This window comes from Lissotriton helveticus, chromosome 4_1 (genome assembly GCF_964261635.1).
Source record: "Lissotriton helveticus chromosome 4_1, aLisHel1.1, whole genome shotgun sequence".
Classification (NCBI taxonomy): Eukaryota; Metazoa; Chordata; class Amphibia; order Caudata; family Salamandridae; genus Lissotriton; species Lissotriton helveticus.
Genome location: NC_136063.1, coordinates 429,298,241 through 429,313,532, shown reverse-complemented (window position 1 = coordinate 429,313,532; position 15,292 = coordinate 429,298,241). Strand labels below are relative to the sequence as shown.

At 46.5% G+C, this 15,292-nt stretch overlaps 1 protein-coding gene across 2 annotated transcripts in view; it reads left to right on the top strand.

The window, feature by feature from the left end:
* MTDH (metadherin) overlaps positions 1–15,292 on the top strand; it is a 448,308-nt gene that overhangs the window by 317,732 nt on the left and 115,284 nt on the right. For both annotated transcript variants that reach the window (XM_078686988.1, XM_078686989.1), the window contains exon 10: positions 9,097–9,213. In XM_078686988.1, coding sequence (XP_078543114.1) covers positions 9,097–9,213 — 117 coding nt within the window. The remainder of the gene's footprint in view (positions 1–9,096; positions 9,214–15,292) is intronic.

Here is a 15,292-nt window from a genome sequence, read left to right as displayed (position 1 = left end):
ATACAATCAGATTCAAGTCTCCTCCACCCTCCATTCCTCCTCAAAAGGCTGTGTTCCATCGACTTCATCTTTTGAAGCAGGAGGTGTCTGCATTAATCTTAAAGAAAGCCATCGAGGAGTTCCCAAGGGCACAGCGTCGGCAAGGCATTTACTCCCGATACTTTCTAGTTCCAAAGGAAGGTCCAAACAAGGAGTTCAGGCCCATACTAGATCTCAGGCGCCTCAATCAGTTCATTCGGCGAGAAAAGTTCAGAATGCTGGCGTTACATCAAATAATTCCACTTCTGCATCAAAGGGACTGGATGTGCTCCATAGATCTTCAAGATGCTTATTTTCAAATCCCCATCGCCCCAAAGCATCGGAAATTTCTAAGGTTCTGCATACAAACCAGTCATTACCAGTTCGCAGTCTTGCCCTTCGGGCTAAAGTCAGCTCCTCGCACCTTCTCAAAGTGCATGGCAGTCGTAGCGGCTTTCCTAAGGAAGAGACACATTTTCTAGACGATTGGCTGCTAAAGAGTGCGTCTCCGATTCTGCTTCAGCAACATCTTGCGTTCTGCATACATCAGCTGAGGAGGCTGGGCCTGTACGTGAACTTTTAAAAGTCTATCCTCAACCCCACACAGAGGATACACTATCTGGGCTCACTGCTAGATTCAAAAGACGCAAAAGCGTATCCTTCGGAGGAGAGACTATCCTCCATTCCCCTCAAGTGTCAAACCTTACTAAAGACTCCTCGACCAACGGCCAGACAGATCTCGTCTCTGCTAGGGTCCATGGCGTCTTGCATTTTCCTCGTTCCGAACGCCAAACTGCACATGAGACTTCTGCAGCAGTTGCTGAAGGATCAGTGGTCCCAGTTTTCAAACCGTTGGGAAAACAAACTGTCACTACCTCTGTCAGTGCGGATCTCCATTCGATGGTGGATGCAGCGGAGTCATCTGGTAGTGGGAGTGCCTTTTCAAGAGGACATGCCCAGACGATCGCTGGTGACAGATGCGTCCCTGCAGGGATGGGGCGCCCATCTGGGGTCCCTTCAAGTTCAAGGAGTGTGGTCAGAGAAAGAAAGGCTGTATCACATAAACATGTTGGAACTCAGAGCTGTCCATCTAGTTCTCAAGGCTTTCTTTCCCGCGCTCAAGTCTTCCTCTCTGCTTGTTCAGATGGACAATACAACAACGATGTACTATCTGAACAAGCAGGGCGGAACGAGATCCAGACCTCTGTCGCTGGAAGCGCAGGCAATCTGGAAGTGGCTTCTGGCTCGGGGTATGAAAATTTCAGCTGTCCATCTGCCTGGTGTCCTCAACGTCCAAGCAGACGACCTAAGCAGACACTTCGCAGAAGCACACGACTGGGTCTTAAAAGACGAAATGATAAGAGATGTCTTCCAGGCCTGGGGGTCACCAGAAATCGATCTCTTTGCGCACGCCGACAACGCAAAATGCCGCGTCTTCGCGTCCAGGTACCCACAACGAGGATCCAAGGGGAATGCTCTATGGATGGACTGGTCAGAGACATTACTCTACGCTTTTCCACCGATTCCAATCATTCCCTTGGTGATCAAGAAACTGTACAAGTCGAAGACAGACATGATTCTTGTGGCTCCGGATTGGCCTCGCCAATGGTGGTACCCGGATCTCCTGCATCTATCCAAAGTACCGCACAGGAGGCTTCCTTGCTGTCCGGGTCTGCTGACCAGAGAGAACGGCAGGGTGTTCCATCCCATCCTGCTGTCTCTGAAGCTAGCAGTATGGTTCCTGAGTTCGTCCAGTATGGACATCTAAGCCTCTCGCAGGACTGTATGCACATTTTAGGAGAGGCAAGGAGAGCTTCTACAAGAAAGACGTATGCTTTCAAGTGGAAGCGGTTTTTCATGTGGTGTGCTGCTGAAGGTCATGACCCGATTCGAGGTCAGGAACAGGTACTGTTACCATACTTACTTTCTTTGGCCAAAGCAGGTTTACAGTATTCCTCTATTAAGGTCCATCTGGCAGCAATAACAGCATATCGAAAGTCCCATGTTGATTAATGCCAAAATTCCAAGTGTCCATAGCAAACTGTTTCAGGGGCTTAAAAAGTTATTCACTAAGAACATATCTAACCGGAGCAGGAAAAGCACAGCAAGAATTGCTACTTGGTTCGATGAGAAGTGTAGGCAGTCCCAAGGAGAACTGTTCTCAGCAATTAAATCAAAAGCTCACAGCCAAATTCGAATTTGTAGAGCTGTTTACAAAGAAGCTCAAAAAAATGCTAAAATAAAATGGGATGAGGAACGCTGGAAGGCCCTCACCGAGGCGTGTGGTGGTAGAAATATGCAACAGTTCTGGCATCTCCTTAAATGGGGTAAATGCCTAGATGACCGACCAAGCTCCACTTTCGTGGACCAACAGCAATGGGTAATCTTTTTTGAAAAACAGTTTAGGACGAATAATGATGCTGTGGTAGTTTTACCCCCCCCTTTCCCCCAAATTCTGATGAACCGCTCATATTTACCCATTCTGAGGTTAAGTATATTCTGAAATCTATTCCGAGTGGGAAAGCTCCAGGCCCTGGCTGTATTCCTGCAGACCTTTTTCTGCAGGAGCAGGACCTCTGGGTGCCTTATATTACTATCTTGGCTAATGCCCTAGCATCTGGTGCGCAGGTCCCCGATTCTTGGTACGGGGCAGAAATGTTACCGATTTACAAGAAGGGCGACCGTTCTGTCGCGTCCAATTATCGGCCGATCAGCCTTATAGATGCGGTGCAAAAAATAACTACCCACCTAGTTTTGGGACGTATCCAGTTATGGATTACCGAATATGATATTCTGACACCACTGCAGGCGGGATTTCGCAGCCACGTGGGCACCATTGACCAAGCATTCCGGTTTGTGTTGCTTTACTGAAAGTCAGTTTTTATTGGGGGGGGGGGGGGGCAAACTATATGCGGCCTTTGTGGATCTTGGGTCCGCTTTCGACTTTGTACCGAGGGCAAAGCTGTGGGAATGTTTACTGAAATTGGGTATGCCAGCTGAACTGGTGAGGCTCTTGGTGAATCTCCATGCCCAAACATTCGCACAAGTACGCTGGGGCAAACCTGGAGAGGTGACTGATACACCTTTTGCCACTGCAAATCTAAGACAAGGGTGTGTATTGGCCCCTACCCTTTTTTCTTTATTAATGGGGTCACAAATTATTTCTCTAATTACCCTACAGACGCCCCAACCCTGGCTGGGATAAAAATACCATTCCTCATGTTCGCGGACGATACGCTGTTAATATCGAAAACAAGACAGGGTCTACAGTTGGCCCTGTCTAGGTTTGAATTGTTTTGTCGCGAGCATGAGTTAGAGGTAAATGTATCCAAAACCAAGTTTATGGTTTTACGTGGGAAGAACTCTGTCACAGCCAGGGTAACAATGGGTGGAACCACCCTTGAACAGACCTCTCTATTTACATACCTCGGAGTAACCTTCAGTGAGAACCTTAGTTCGATCCCGCAGATTGATCTCCTAGCCCTAAAACATGCTCAAATTGGTGGAGCCCTACTAAAAACACAAAAGTTCCTATAAAAGGCCCATGTCTCCTCTTATGAAGATCTATGGCTCAAAAAATTTACCTTCTGTGCTGTATGGTGCTGAGCTATGGGGCTTTAGTAACTTTCACCCCCTAAAAGTGGCCCAAAACAAATTTCTCAGGGCGGCAGTAGGTCTGCCGCAATCCACACCACGTCTACCCCTTCTTTATGATCTAGGGTGTCAACCAGTGGAGGATACAGCAAGATATAGACCCATAGCGTTCTGGCGGCGCCTGTGGATTACGCCAGAACTCTCGCTCTATGCGAAAGCGTGTCTGGAAGTTCAGGATCTCCAGGGCTCCCATAAGATAGGCTGGTTGAGAGACCTAAGAACTACCCTATATGACATGGGGCTGGGGGAATTGTGGTCTAACCCAGACACAGCTACTTTTCCCACGAAAAAAGTGTTGAGAAGCATGTACTGGGAGTGGATTGTTTGTAAAAGGCATTCCATAATGGGAGATGGTTCTCTTACGGCATCCTTTGTGTTAGTGAAGGACGCCACCCAGCTAGAAAATTATTGGGATTTTATCACTAGGCCTTTGGACCGTAAGCTATTCCATTAACTTAGAGTTGGGTCACTTCCGCTTAGGGACCTAACTAGGTCTTGGGGACATGGTGGGTTAGGCCACTGCCCACTGTGCTTAGGGTTGGGCAAAACAGTTGACCATTTTCTTCTTGTCTGCCCTTTGTAAAAAAAAAAAAAAGTAAAGTCCACATTTGTAAAGCGCACAATCACCCGTAAGGGTCTCTAGGCGCTGGGGGGCCGTCGGGAAGATTAAGCGAGCTATTGCCCAGAGTCACATGGTGCTGGGCTGACCTGCCGCCGGAGCCGGGGATCGAACCGTGGTCCCCAGATTCCAGCGTCAGTCGCCCTGGCCGCGGCGCCATACCATGCACCGAGACAAAAGTGGTTACGCCCAGTATGTAAAACACTGGGCACACGTTCAGCAAAAACAGCCAGTAGAATTTTAAAAACAGATACATCATCACTGGTTGTAATTGGGGTTGCGAAATTCCTGGGCTGGGCATGGATCCTACGGGCAAGGCTGATCAAGTCTCTTTCGACTGATGCGTAATCTGTTGGTTGGAACAGTAGTCTGTTGTGCCAATGAATGATATTGTCTCTTTTTGAACAGTTTTTATAACTGGATTTTTATTATGTTAATGAAGTCTTGACGTCTGTGATTTAATACTATTCTTAGCCTGTTCTTAATTGTATATTATATTTATTGTCTTAACACACTGCTCACACTTTTTATCTGTACTTTTTAGCTGCAATTTTTGATATATTATTGGTTACGTAGCATGTTGTGTAGCATGTCTTTTATGATGAAATATCAAATAAAGACTTCTTTGACTGACTGACTGACTGAAAGTCCCCTACCCAGGTGTCTTTCTTTCAAATGCCAGTTGTGAAGGATTTTCTGGAGGGTCTCAGGAAAGTGTTTCCTCCCGTGAGGGCTCCCTCACCTCCTTGGGAGCTTAATGTGGTTTTGTCTAAATTGATGGGTCCTCCATTCGAACCTATACATAAGGCCTCCCTTCAACATCTGTCGTGGAAGGTGTCCTTCCTTGTAGCTATCACTTCTGCGCGCAGGGTGAGTGAGATTCAGGCTTTTTGTGCTACAGAACCCTATCTCGTTTCCATGCGAAAGGAGTGGTGCTTCGGAGTCATCACAGATTCCTTCCTAAGGTAGTCTCGCATTTTCACATTAACCAGTCAGTGACACTACCTACGTTTTTTGCTAATCCGAGCACTTCAGCTGAAAAGCTCTACACTCTTTGGATTTGAAAAGAGTTTTGAAGTTTTACCTTGATAAAACTAAGTGTTAGAAAGACTGATCATCTTTTTGTTAACTACGGTCCTCTGAATACGGGCTTGCCTGCTTCTAAGAGGTCCATTTCTAGTTGGATTGTGTCATGCATTTTGTTATCTTATCAGTTGGCACGGAAACAGCTCCCGGGTAGACCAAGAGCGCACTCCATTAGAGGAAAGGCTGCTACTATAGCAATGCTTAAAAATGTTCTTGTTCATGAAATTTGTAAGGCAGCTACATGGCGTTCGGTTCATACCTTTGCTCGCCATTACTGCCTTGATTCTGATACTCAGGCGGATGCCCAAGTGGGTCAGGCATCCCTGAGGAATTTGTTTGGGTAATATCTATATTAGTGTACCGTTTAGAGAGCTGGTATTCGTCCGCAGGCTTTGGGATGGGCTTGCTACTCTATTCAGTGCTTATGACTATTGATGAGTATCCCCTGGAAGAGAAGGATTAGTTACTTACCTGTAATCCTAGTTCTCTTCCAGGGGTATACTCATCAAAGTCATAAGCACACCCACCCCCCCGGGCGAGTACCAGAACTGTCTATTTTACATGTTACCCATGCAGTTATCACACTGTTATACGCCGTCCAAAAGAACTGACCTAACTGTCACCTAAGGGGCATGATGGGACCCTGGAGGCTCACCGAGGTCTTAAAGGCACGGCGCCAGATTTTTCTGTTGTTACAATGCAGCCTATCTAGGCTAAAGCTGCCTCTGTGATCCTGCCTGTTTTTTACCTTTGAAAATAAAGGTTGTGTGTTTCAAAGAAAACCAAGGCAGTGTTTTCTTCTTTGCATTGTCATATAATGTAATTTATGTCTTTATTTAGCAAATATAAAGATTTTACAGGCTATTGTGGCAGTTTTTAAGCCTAGTATTGTTATATTGGGCTGTATATGTATATCTATTGGGAAAGTATGTAGCGCCAGTTAAGGTGGTTCACACGGTCCCCACACCCGAGCCAACACCTCTTACCCAGGTTGACTGGGCCCTATTGACCCATATAGAGCATATGATCCGCTCCCTAACACTCCCACTAATTGAGAGGCTCAATCTTGTCTCGGCAAGCTTATGCAAATTAGAACTTGCTACTAAAATTAACTCAGACATACTAAAAACCCTTGCAACACTTGAGACTAAACCATGTGAATCTAACGCCCCCCCAACCAGATCAATATCGGGACGGCCCCTGAATCTGTCCAGAGGGAGGATCCCTTGTTAGTAGACCCTACAAGAAGAATGGATATAGGGAGGGGCTCGATGGTAGCAGGAGACCCAAACATGCTAATCCCCCCATGGACACTTTTTGGAGCTCCTACTGAGAAAACGCAACTATACCAACCTAGTTCTGTGTCCGCAAGTACTGGGACTCGGGAGACCGGTACTCGTAACCCTCGACCTTCCCCCTCAAAGCGCTCCGTTAGTCTTGGTTATGGCTAACATCCCTCCTCTCCGTGCTGGCCTAACCAAAGACTATTTCCAACTAAAAAACAAAGTCATACATTGGCTATCATCCAATTTGGATATTGGTCAGGAAGTGGGTCATAATGTTATCATGGCGCGTAGGGTGGGATGGGTAGGGCACTCAAGGAAGAACAGAGGGGGGATTGCATAGTAATTAATTTTAGCAATACTGAATAAGTGGATAGGCTGCTCTGGGAATCCGAACACAAGTTTCAGGCTATGGGTAATGGCATTGAGATTTTACCCCTCGGCTTCTTTTATAGACAAGAAACACTGGGAGTACCGATCTACAGCAATAACATCAGAAGGCAACCTATTAACCCATATTCTTCTATCGGGGGTTGTGCAGGGCGGTACAAATCTCACCCGACGTCAGCTGGCCCCTGGATAAACGATGGTGCAACTGGTTTTGGTGGAGTGGGGGTTTCAAATAGATTTAATGTTTTATCTGGCCTTAACGAATGCAACTGACTCAGTTCTAATTATGTAGGCAGTGGGTGTATTGAAAATCCGGGGCCTTCTGATATTCTTGGCATTCACAATACTGTGAATAACAAGGAGGACAAAAAACTAGAAGAGGAGGGGTATGTAGGAATCTCAACTAGTCATCCTGGGGCTCCCTCTGCAGGACTAGTTCCCGTAGATTGTTCTAATCTAGGGAAGATGGTCTCATGAAACATTGCGGGATTAAGTAGTAAGCTGGAATCCCAAAATTGGATAGACTTCATCAACGGTTATGATGTATGTCTATACCAAGAAACATGGGCCTGTGATCCTATATTCCTCCCGGGTTACCTAAATGTTTCAATACCGGCTAGCAAAGGTGCTAAGGGACGACCTATGGGGGGCCTAACTATTTGGATACGCCAAAGTCTACCCGTTACAATTAATGTGATTGAATCGGGTAGCAATGATATCCAATTGATAAGAATGGTTTTAGACCTCAGGGGAGGACTAGACATTTATAATGTCTACGTTAGGGGTGATATAAGAGGGAAGTCACCTATCCTAGAGGCCTTGTCCTCTCTTTTGGAAAAACAGTCCCTGGGTAACAATGTTATTATTGCTGGCGATCTAAACCGGACCTTTGAACCCTTAGATATCTCTGACGATTCTTTGGGGCGGGAGGAGGACACGCAATGGGGCGTTCCAATTTTAGATCTGGCCCCGGTTAGGCGGTGGACTAACAACATCATACGATTGAATGCCATCTGCCTGGAACAGGGACTAAGAGCCCTAAATGGGAGAACGAAGAGTGACAGGGGAGGGGCCTGCACATTTGACAATGGTCGCAGCCAAAGTCGGATAGACTATGTCCTTTGTAGCCTGAACCTGTGGCAGTTAGTATGTGACATGAAAGTAAAGGGTAGACTGGAGAGTGACCACAACCCTCTTTGTGTGGCCCATAACTGATAGTCGGTCACAATAGGGAATTCTCAAACGACCAATGCCCCGCTGCCTGACATGACTAATGATATGCGTAGATTGAAATGGCCGTGCGTACTGGCTAATGCGGAATCCATGGCATTTATAACCTCTGAGGTGGACATTGCAACCACCGCTATGGAGGATGCAGCCCTAGTAATTCCAGGGTCAAGGGAAATAACTGATATTCACGATAAACTCTTTTCCCTCCTAAAACCGCACTTCCTTAGGCCCTGCAAGATAAATAGTAAACAATCACCTAGACTAGCTAAATGGTATAATCACCAGTGTAGGGAAGCTAGGCTAAGCTTGGGCAGAGCAATCCGGAGTAGGGATAGGGTAGAGATTAGTGGCGCCAGAAAGCATTATAAGGCCAGCCTATCAGTTTTGTACTTATCGAAGCATTGCTTTTTTATATACCGGCGACTCCTATCTCAACGATTGGGAATGATTCAGGCATGTAAATCTATGAAAGCTTCCAATAAGAAGAACTACAGTTACAGGTAAGTCACTTGTTTTCTTCTGCTCTTCTGGCTCCGTGCACCCTGTGATTCTGAAGAAATAGTAACTTGTATTGTTTGCAGTCTTAATAGTAAGCATGCTTTAGATTAAGAAGACTGTTATACAGTGTTTCAGATTTATATTTTTAATTTACAAACTTAAGCGTTTTCCTAGGTCAACTTTTTTAGTTCATGCTATTATGCATTTGTTTAGATGAATGTTCTATGCTCATTTGGCGTTGGTTGAGGTGAAGATATTAGCAAGTTGAATGTCCATTTTAACTGTGTGATATGTTTATGTAAATTATTTTCTTCAAAGGATGGAGATGACCTGGACAAAGAGATTGGAGATGACTGCCAAGAAGAGCTCCCAGCAATCCAAACACAGGAGGTAGCTCCTCCTTTAAATGCCATAATAACTAGTGAGCCAGACGAGGTATGTGCAAGATTACCCTTCATACTAAATAAATTAACCTCTCCTCTAAATAACTTACTTTTAAATTATAATGAATGTCAATACAATAGAACTGAAAACCTAAATAAAACATTCCCACGGGACAAGGAAATAAACATCCAACACTTACATCCTAGTCAAGTTAGTCCTACTTATTCAAAGTCCATTGCCTTTGGATGGTACCAGAGAAGGGGCATTCATAAGACAAATGAATGAGTGACTATTGAAAGACCTCCTCTCACCCTTGTCCCTTTCTCACACACTACTTGGCTCAAGTAGTTGGAGACTGCTGTTTGAATAAACCTATTTAGAGAAAAGAACTTGAATTTCCTACATTTATTTATATCCTGCTGCATGACTGCAGTTCTTGTATAATGTTTTGCATCTGGTTTTTAGAGCTGCAAAATTTCAGACCATTTTGCCTCTTACTAGTAGACACACTCCAGGCCCAATCTTAAATCTTTCATTTTTGATAAGGCTGCATCCGTCATCTGGCTACAGATGCAGGTGTTAGCAGAGATGCCCTTCAGTTTTATATGTGGGGATTCATCACGTATGGGGTCTTCCTTTAGATGTCATCTACCTAAATGTAGACCTGCATTAGAGAGCATGGTTGGCCTTATTTGGACTTGTTAGTCTAAGGTCTCACTCTAACATCTTCTCCTGATGTGAACTATTCTAGGTTGTAACTAGGCTGTTCTGCTTATAGTGTTTATTTTATGTGGATGTCAGTGGTATTTTCTCAGTGTTTTTCAACCCTTTTGAAATCGGAGCTTATCAGTGTTTATTCAGCTAAATGCCAAAACTTTGTTTAATGTTTTTGCTGTCATTGTTGTAAAACACAAGTAGTTGTGCAGGGTATGTAGTGGCATCCCCTTGTGACCAATGGACTCATTATGCTTTAAGCATAGAAAATCTGTTTTTTGCACTCACTCACATCTCAATACCTCTCACTCGCTGTCTCAGGAGTCATGAATTGGAGAAGAGAGTACCATACTCAAATGTTTTAATAAATGCATTCCTGGACACAGGAAGGGGTGGTCAAAACTGACAACAGCATAGTACCTTGTGTAACCTTTACCATTTTGTATTACACCTGATTAATTTGCAGCCCTACATCGTAAGGCACTAGTTGTGCTGCTATTATGTGGACATACATGGCTGCCAAGTGTACCCATAGCAAATATCTCACTTTGATAATCCTGACCTTTTATCAGACATCACATTATATTCTGGAACTTGATTTTTTGCGGTTTACATTGTAAGTATGGGCTCAAATCACACTAATAAAGTGTAGTTGGGTTAAAAGCCATGATTAGATGAAGGTATCAAATTTACCACTGAGACACCTTGCAGCTATGAAGGTTGTTGGTGTCTGGAAAGCCTTGTACAGTTTTAACCACAATCTCATGTGCCTAGTGATAGCACACTTTTCACTGCATGGAATGTTTAAAGCCTGGGCTATTTGATAGGTGCAATAAATCACTTACTAAAAAAGGGAGCTGATATATGTGAGAAGCTGGCCTGGTATATGATGTCCACTTATGTAAGTGAGCACCATGCACCAGTCCAGACAATACTTATGGTGATTTAAGAGGTCTTCAACAACCTTCGAAAGCTCTCTAAGTGGTAGCTGTGGTGAGCAGCCTTTAGACTTAGTCCAGAAGCAGTGTAAAGCAGCTTGTTTTACCAGAATGCAATCTTATAGTATAGATTTAGTGAAAAAGAACCTCACAAAGTATTTATAAATAATATGTATTTATCATATCCACTCTAACACATACAAATATCTCCTTCCTGGAGATATGCACAATGCACAGTAAATAGCACATAATATACAGTGGACCCTAGGGGGGACCACACCACACCATATTTTAAAGTGGTATAAGAACCATACTCTGGTCAAGACAAGGTTGAGAGGACGTAGAAGTGCTGAGGAACCACCCAAGGTGAGGGACTAGGAACCCCACAGAGAGCATGATCAGTGTGGGAACACGACTGCATGCTCCATACAAGTCTTGTAAGTCGCGGTTGGATTTTTAAAGATTAAGGACCCTTCCCAGTGGTCCCTGAAGAAACCCAATGGAAGACAGAAGGTTGCAGAGCCACCCCACCTGTGGATACCCTAGTACCCACGTTACCTACACCAGGGCAGCCGGGTGCATACGTGTAGTAGTGTTGAAAACCTCCATCCAACCCAATGGGTGACTTCAGGAAAGTGCTGCTGCTGAAGAAGGAGAACGTGTCGGGTGGAATCCAAAGGTGGATTCTAGATGAGAGGCACTAAAGCAGAGGGGACAGAGCATATCACTCACAAGTGACCAGGAGACTTGGAAGGCGAATGCCCTCCAATGTCGAATGTTGCAGGGGAGATGACAACGACCTTGACTCTGCAGCTCTGAGTACCGGTCGACGCTGAGGACGACTAAGAGCCGTGTACGAGCGGTCCCATGAAGGATGTTGACTGCTGAATTCTGTGTCCTGCGGAAACACCAACCAGCCTGGCAAATGCAACCAACACAGGCGCTGAAGGAGCAATGTTAGGACCAGCAAGGTCCAGGGGACTCACCACAAGCAGGGGAGTCAGGGCAGGTCCCGACCTATCAGGGGAGCCCAACAGAGACAAAGGTGACCCTCAAATGGACCCACAGGCCGGAGGCACTGGAGTCGCAAGAGGACCTCAAGCTGCTCACCAAAAGATGCAGGCCACAATGCGGTGTGGCCCAAGATTCTGGTCACTGGAGGGGCTCGAGGTTGGGGCTACTTTGAGCAGAGAGACCTTCTTTGAAGGAAGCCAACAAGCCTTTGCAACTGCAAGTTGACACAGTGCCCAGGGGTTTGGTTACTGCAACCCCCACGAGGGATTCTGTCCTCAAACTTGGTGAAAGGTCAGGGCAGACCTCGGAAGCTGTGGAGAACCACCACCTGTGTTAGAGCCTTCGGAGTCCGGAGGAGTTCAGATCAGCAAACCGGTTGACTTAGTTACGGTGCTTGCGAATGCAGGGGAGTGACTCCTTCACTTCAAGGGAGATTCCTTCAGGTGTCTTTGATGCCCACAGGCCTTGGATGGTTCCTGTATGGTGCACAGGCATAGGCAATGCAGCAGACTGGAAGGGAGACTAAGTCGAGCCCAAACGAAGTCCAGCGAATTCCAGAGTGCCCAGATGGTAGAAGTGGTGTCTGATCTGAATCTTATCCCAATACGAATCTAGGAACCTATACCCAGGGAAGCCCTTAAGTACCCTAATGAAAGGTTTGGGACGATTCAGGGGACCCTCCCAGGGGAGGGTCTAGACAGTGGGGAGCTTTCTCCCATGTCCTTTGTCCAGTTGTGCACCAGAGCGGGAGCCAACGGCTCCTAGGACTGGTTTGAACTGGACTATGCATGGGGACACTAAATGTGCCCCTCATGCAGACTGAGTGGCGCTGGCAAGCGCACCCACCCTGCCCTGTAAGAAACTGGCTCTATGCATACTTGACTGAAGTGGGGTACAGTGTGTATAGAGTCCAAGGGTCTCCAGAGATTTGGCAGAGGTTCAAGTTAGATAGAACCTTACTCTCTATAGTGGTAGCTTGGTCGAGCAGTAAGGCAGTATCATAGGACAGTGTTAAGCATTTTATGTACACACTCAGTGAGCAAATGAATTGACACACTCGGGAACTGAACTCTAGGCCAATTGTTGTATAAAAATATACAGTTTTATTTCTAGAACCAAGCAAGCCTGATACAGGTAAGCATAGAAGTACTTTGCAGTAGTAAATTACTTTGTGTGAACACAGTTCAAAATTGCAGTACAACTTGTACTGATTTTGGTTACAGTTTAAGTAAGCAGTTTGCAACAGTTAGCAGGTATAGTACATTGGAATGAATGGGCTTTTTAAGTAAAATGCAGTTAATTACTTTTTGGATTACTTTTACTAACACAGTGCTTGGTCCTAGATTCAGCACCGGGGGATTTCCTGAAAACAGTTGAGTGAATGTGTTTTAGTTAGATGTACGATTTTTAAAGAGTAATATTGTATTTCAAAAGTTTGACACTTAGAAACTTTTCACATAGAATCACCAATGTTATCCAATGGGAGCAAATTCCCGTTGCAGGCAAGTTATTTTAACGTTACTTTTCTTACTCAGTGCTGGATACCTAGATTCAGCAATGGGACATTTCCTGAAAACAGTTGAAAAAATGCGTTTTGGTTATTCAATTGATTTTTAAGGAATATTCTTAGTTTTCAAAAGTCGACACTTTGAAACTTTTTGGGAGAAAAAGTGTCAATGTTATTCTATGAGGAAAAAGAGGTTATTGGTTTCCAGGTAGGTAATCGGTCTTTGGAGTTTGGCTCCTGGGGTTAAACTCAGGGGTCTCCCAGGGTCAGTGATGCACTGTTGTTGCACCCTCAGCGGCACTCTGGCGGCCGGGTGCAGAGTGTTGAGGCGCAATGTTATCCCATGGAGGATAGGGGGACTCCGGCTGGTGGCAAGCAGGCCACCCTACATTTTAAGGCCTGCTTGCCACCAGGCTCCAAGGATCCAAGCTCCTAGGGATAAACTCAGGGCAAGTTGGGGGACCAAGTTGGCACAAAAGGGGCACCCTCAGCGGCACTAGGGCGGCCAGGTGCAGGGTGCTGTTTTGAGGTGGGGTGCCCTGTTGATTTCAATGGAGATTATCCAGGGCAAAGAAACACTGCAGGCTCGGGGACGAGGATCTTCCTGGAGTGACCACCACTTCGAGGGGTAAAGGGATGTTGAGGGTTGGTTAGGCACCGCTGGGTTTGGTGCACAAGGCCGTGGGGCGTCTTTTGCAGGGGTGCCTTGGGACGTCGGATTTTCTTTCCCGCTCTGGTTGCGATAGGGGGGTCCTCTGGTTTGAGGCCACAGGCATCGTCTGGAGGCAGGTCAGGGGTTGCCGGATCTCGGGTCAGGATCACCGGGGGACCTCCTCGTGGTATTTTTCCTCTCAAACTTCCCTGGGGTGGGTACACCCCCTAGTCTACCACTCTCCAGTGGGAGGCGGGCCGGAGCCCGTCCCTGGTTGGCTGGGTCCCCCGTCCCTGGTTGGCTGGGTCCCCCGTCCCTGGTTGGCTGGGTCCTCCGTCCCTGGTTGGCTGGGTCCTCCGTCCCTGGTTGGCTGGGTCCCCCCCATCCTTTAGATGGCGGGGACTCAATGTTGTGCTTCACCTCGCCTCCCCCACCTTAGGGGTGGAGTTGGCAGAAGTGGGCACACCGCTCCTCCTCACTTGTTTTTCCCGCCAGTTCCCCAGCCAAAGTGGGGGGTAGAACCAGTGGGGACCAGTTGCTGAAAGCAGCAAATGGTCTGGAGAGGCTCACAAAGGCGGCATGCCTTTGAAGCTTCTCCTTCGTGAAACCTGCCTATCCTGGGGGAGGAAGCTTGGCACCTCGTCCCAGGATGTGCATTGTTTCAGGCCCCTGAGAGCAGCAAGCTCTCGACCCAGGGGTCCAGAAACATGTCTGGTGGTGACAGCTTAAGCTGCCACTCAGTCAGGACACTAGGAGTTGGTCGAGTTTCAGGTGACATCTCTAAGATGCCCTTTTTGTACATTTTCCATTAAATCCCACACTGGCATCAGTGTGGGTTTAATGTGCTGAGAAGTTTGGTACCAAACTTTCCAGACTTCAGTGTAGCCATTATGGTGCTGTGGAGTTCGTAATGACAAACTCCCAGCACCATATACTTTTAATCACAGCACTGCAATTACAGTGCCCAGGAATGGACCTGGGCACTGTAGGGGTACAGGGCTCATGCACCTGTATCCTCATGACTGGCATTGGGCACCCAGCTAGAGGGGTGACTGATGTATGCCAGTGCAGTGGTTTGTGGACATGGCACACAGGGATGTGTGCCATATCGTTTCTTCACTTTGTTCTGCACCAAGACACGCAATCTGCAAAGGCAGTGTTTGTGTGTGTCAGGGTACAGGGCCTCGAAGGGTGGCACAATAAGTGCTGCAGCCCTAGGAGGTCTTCCCTGGTCACAGTGGCCTGGGTGCCTGTGGTACCATTTACCAGGGGCTGACCTATGGCCAGAGAGGCCAATTGGGTTAG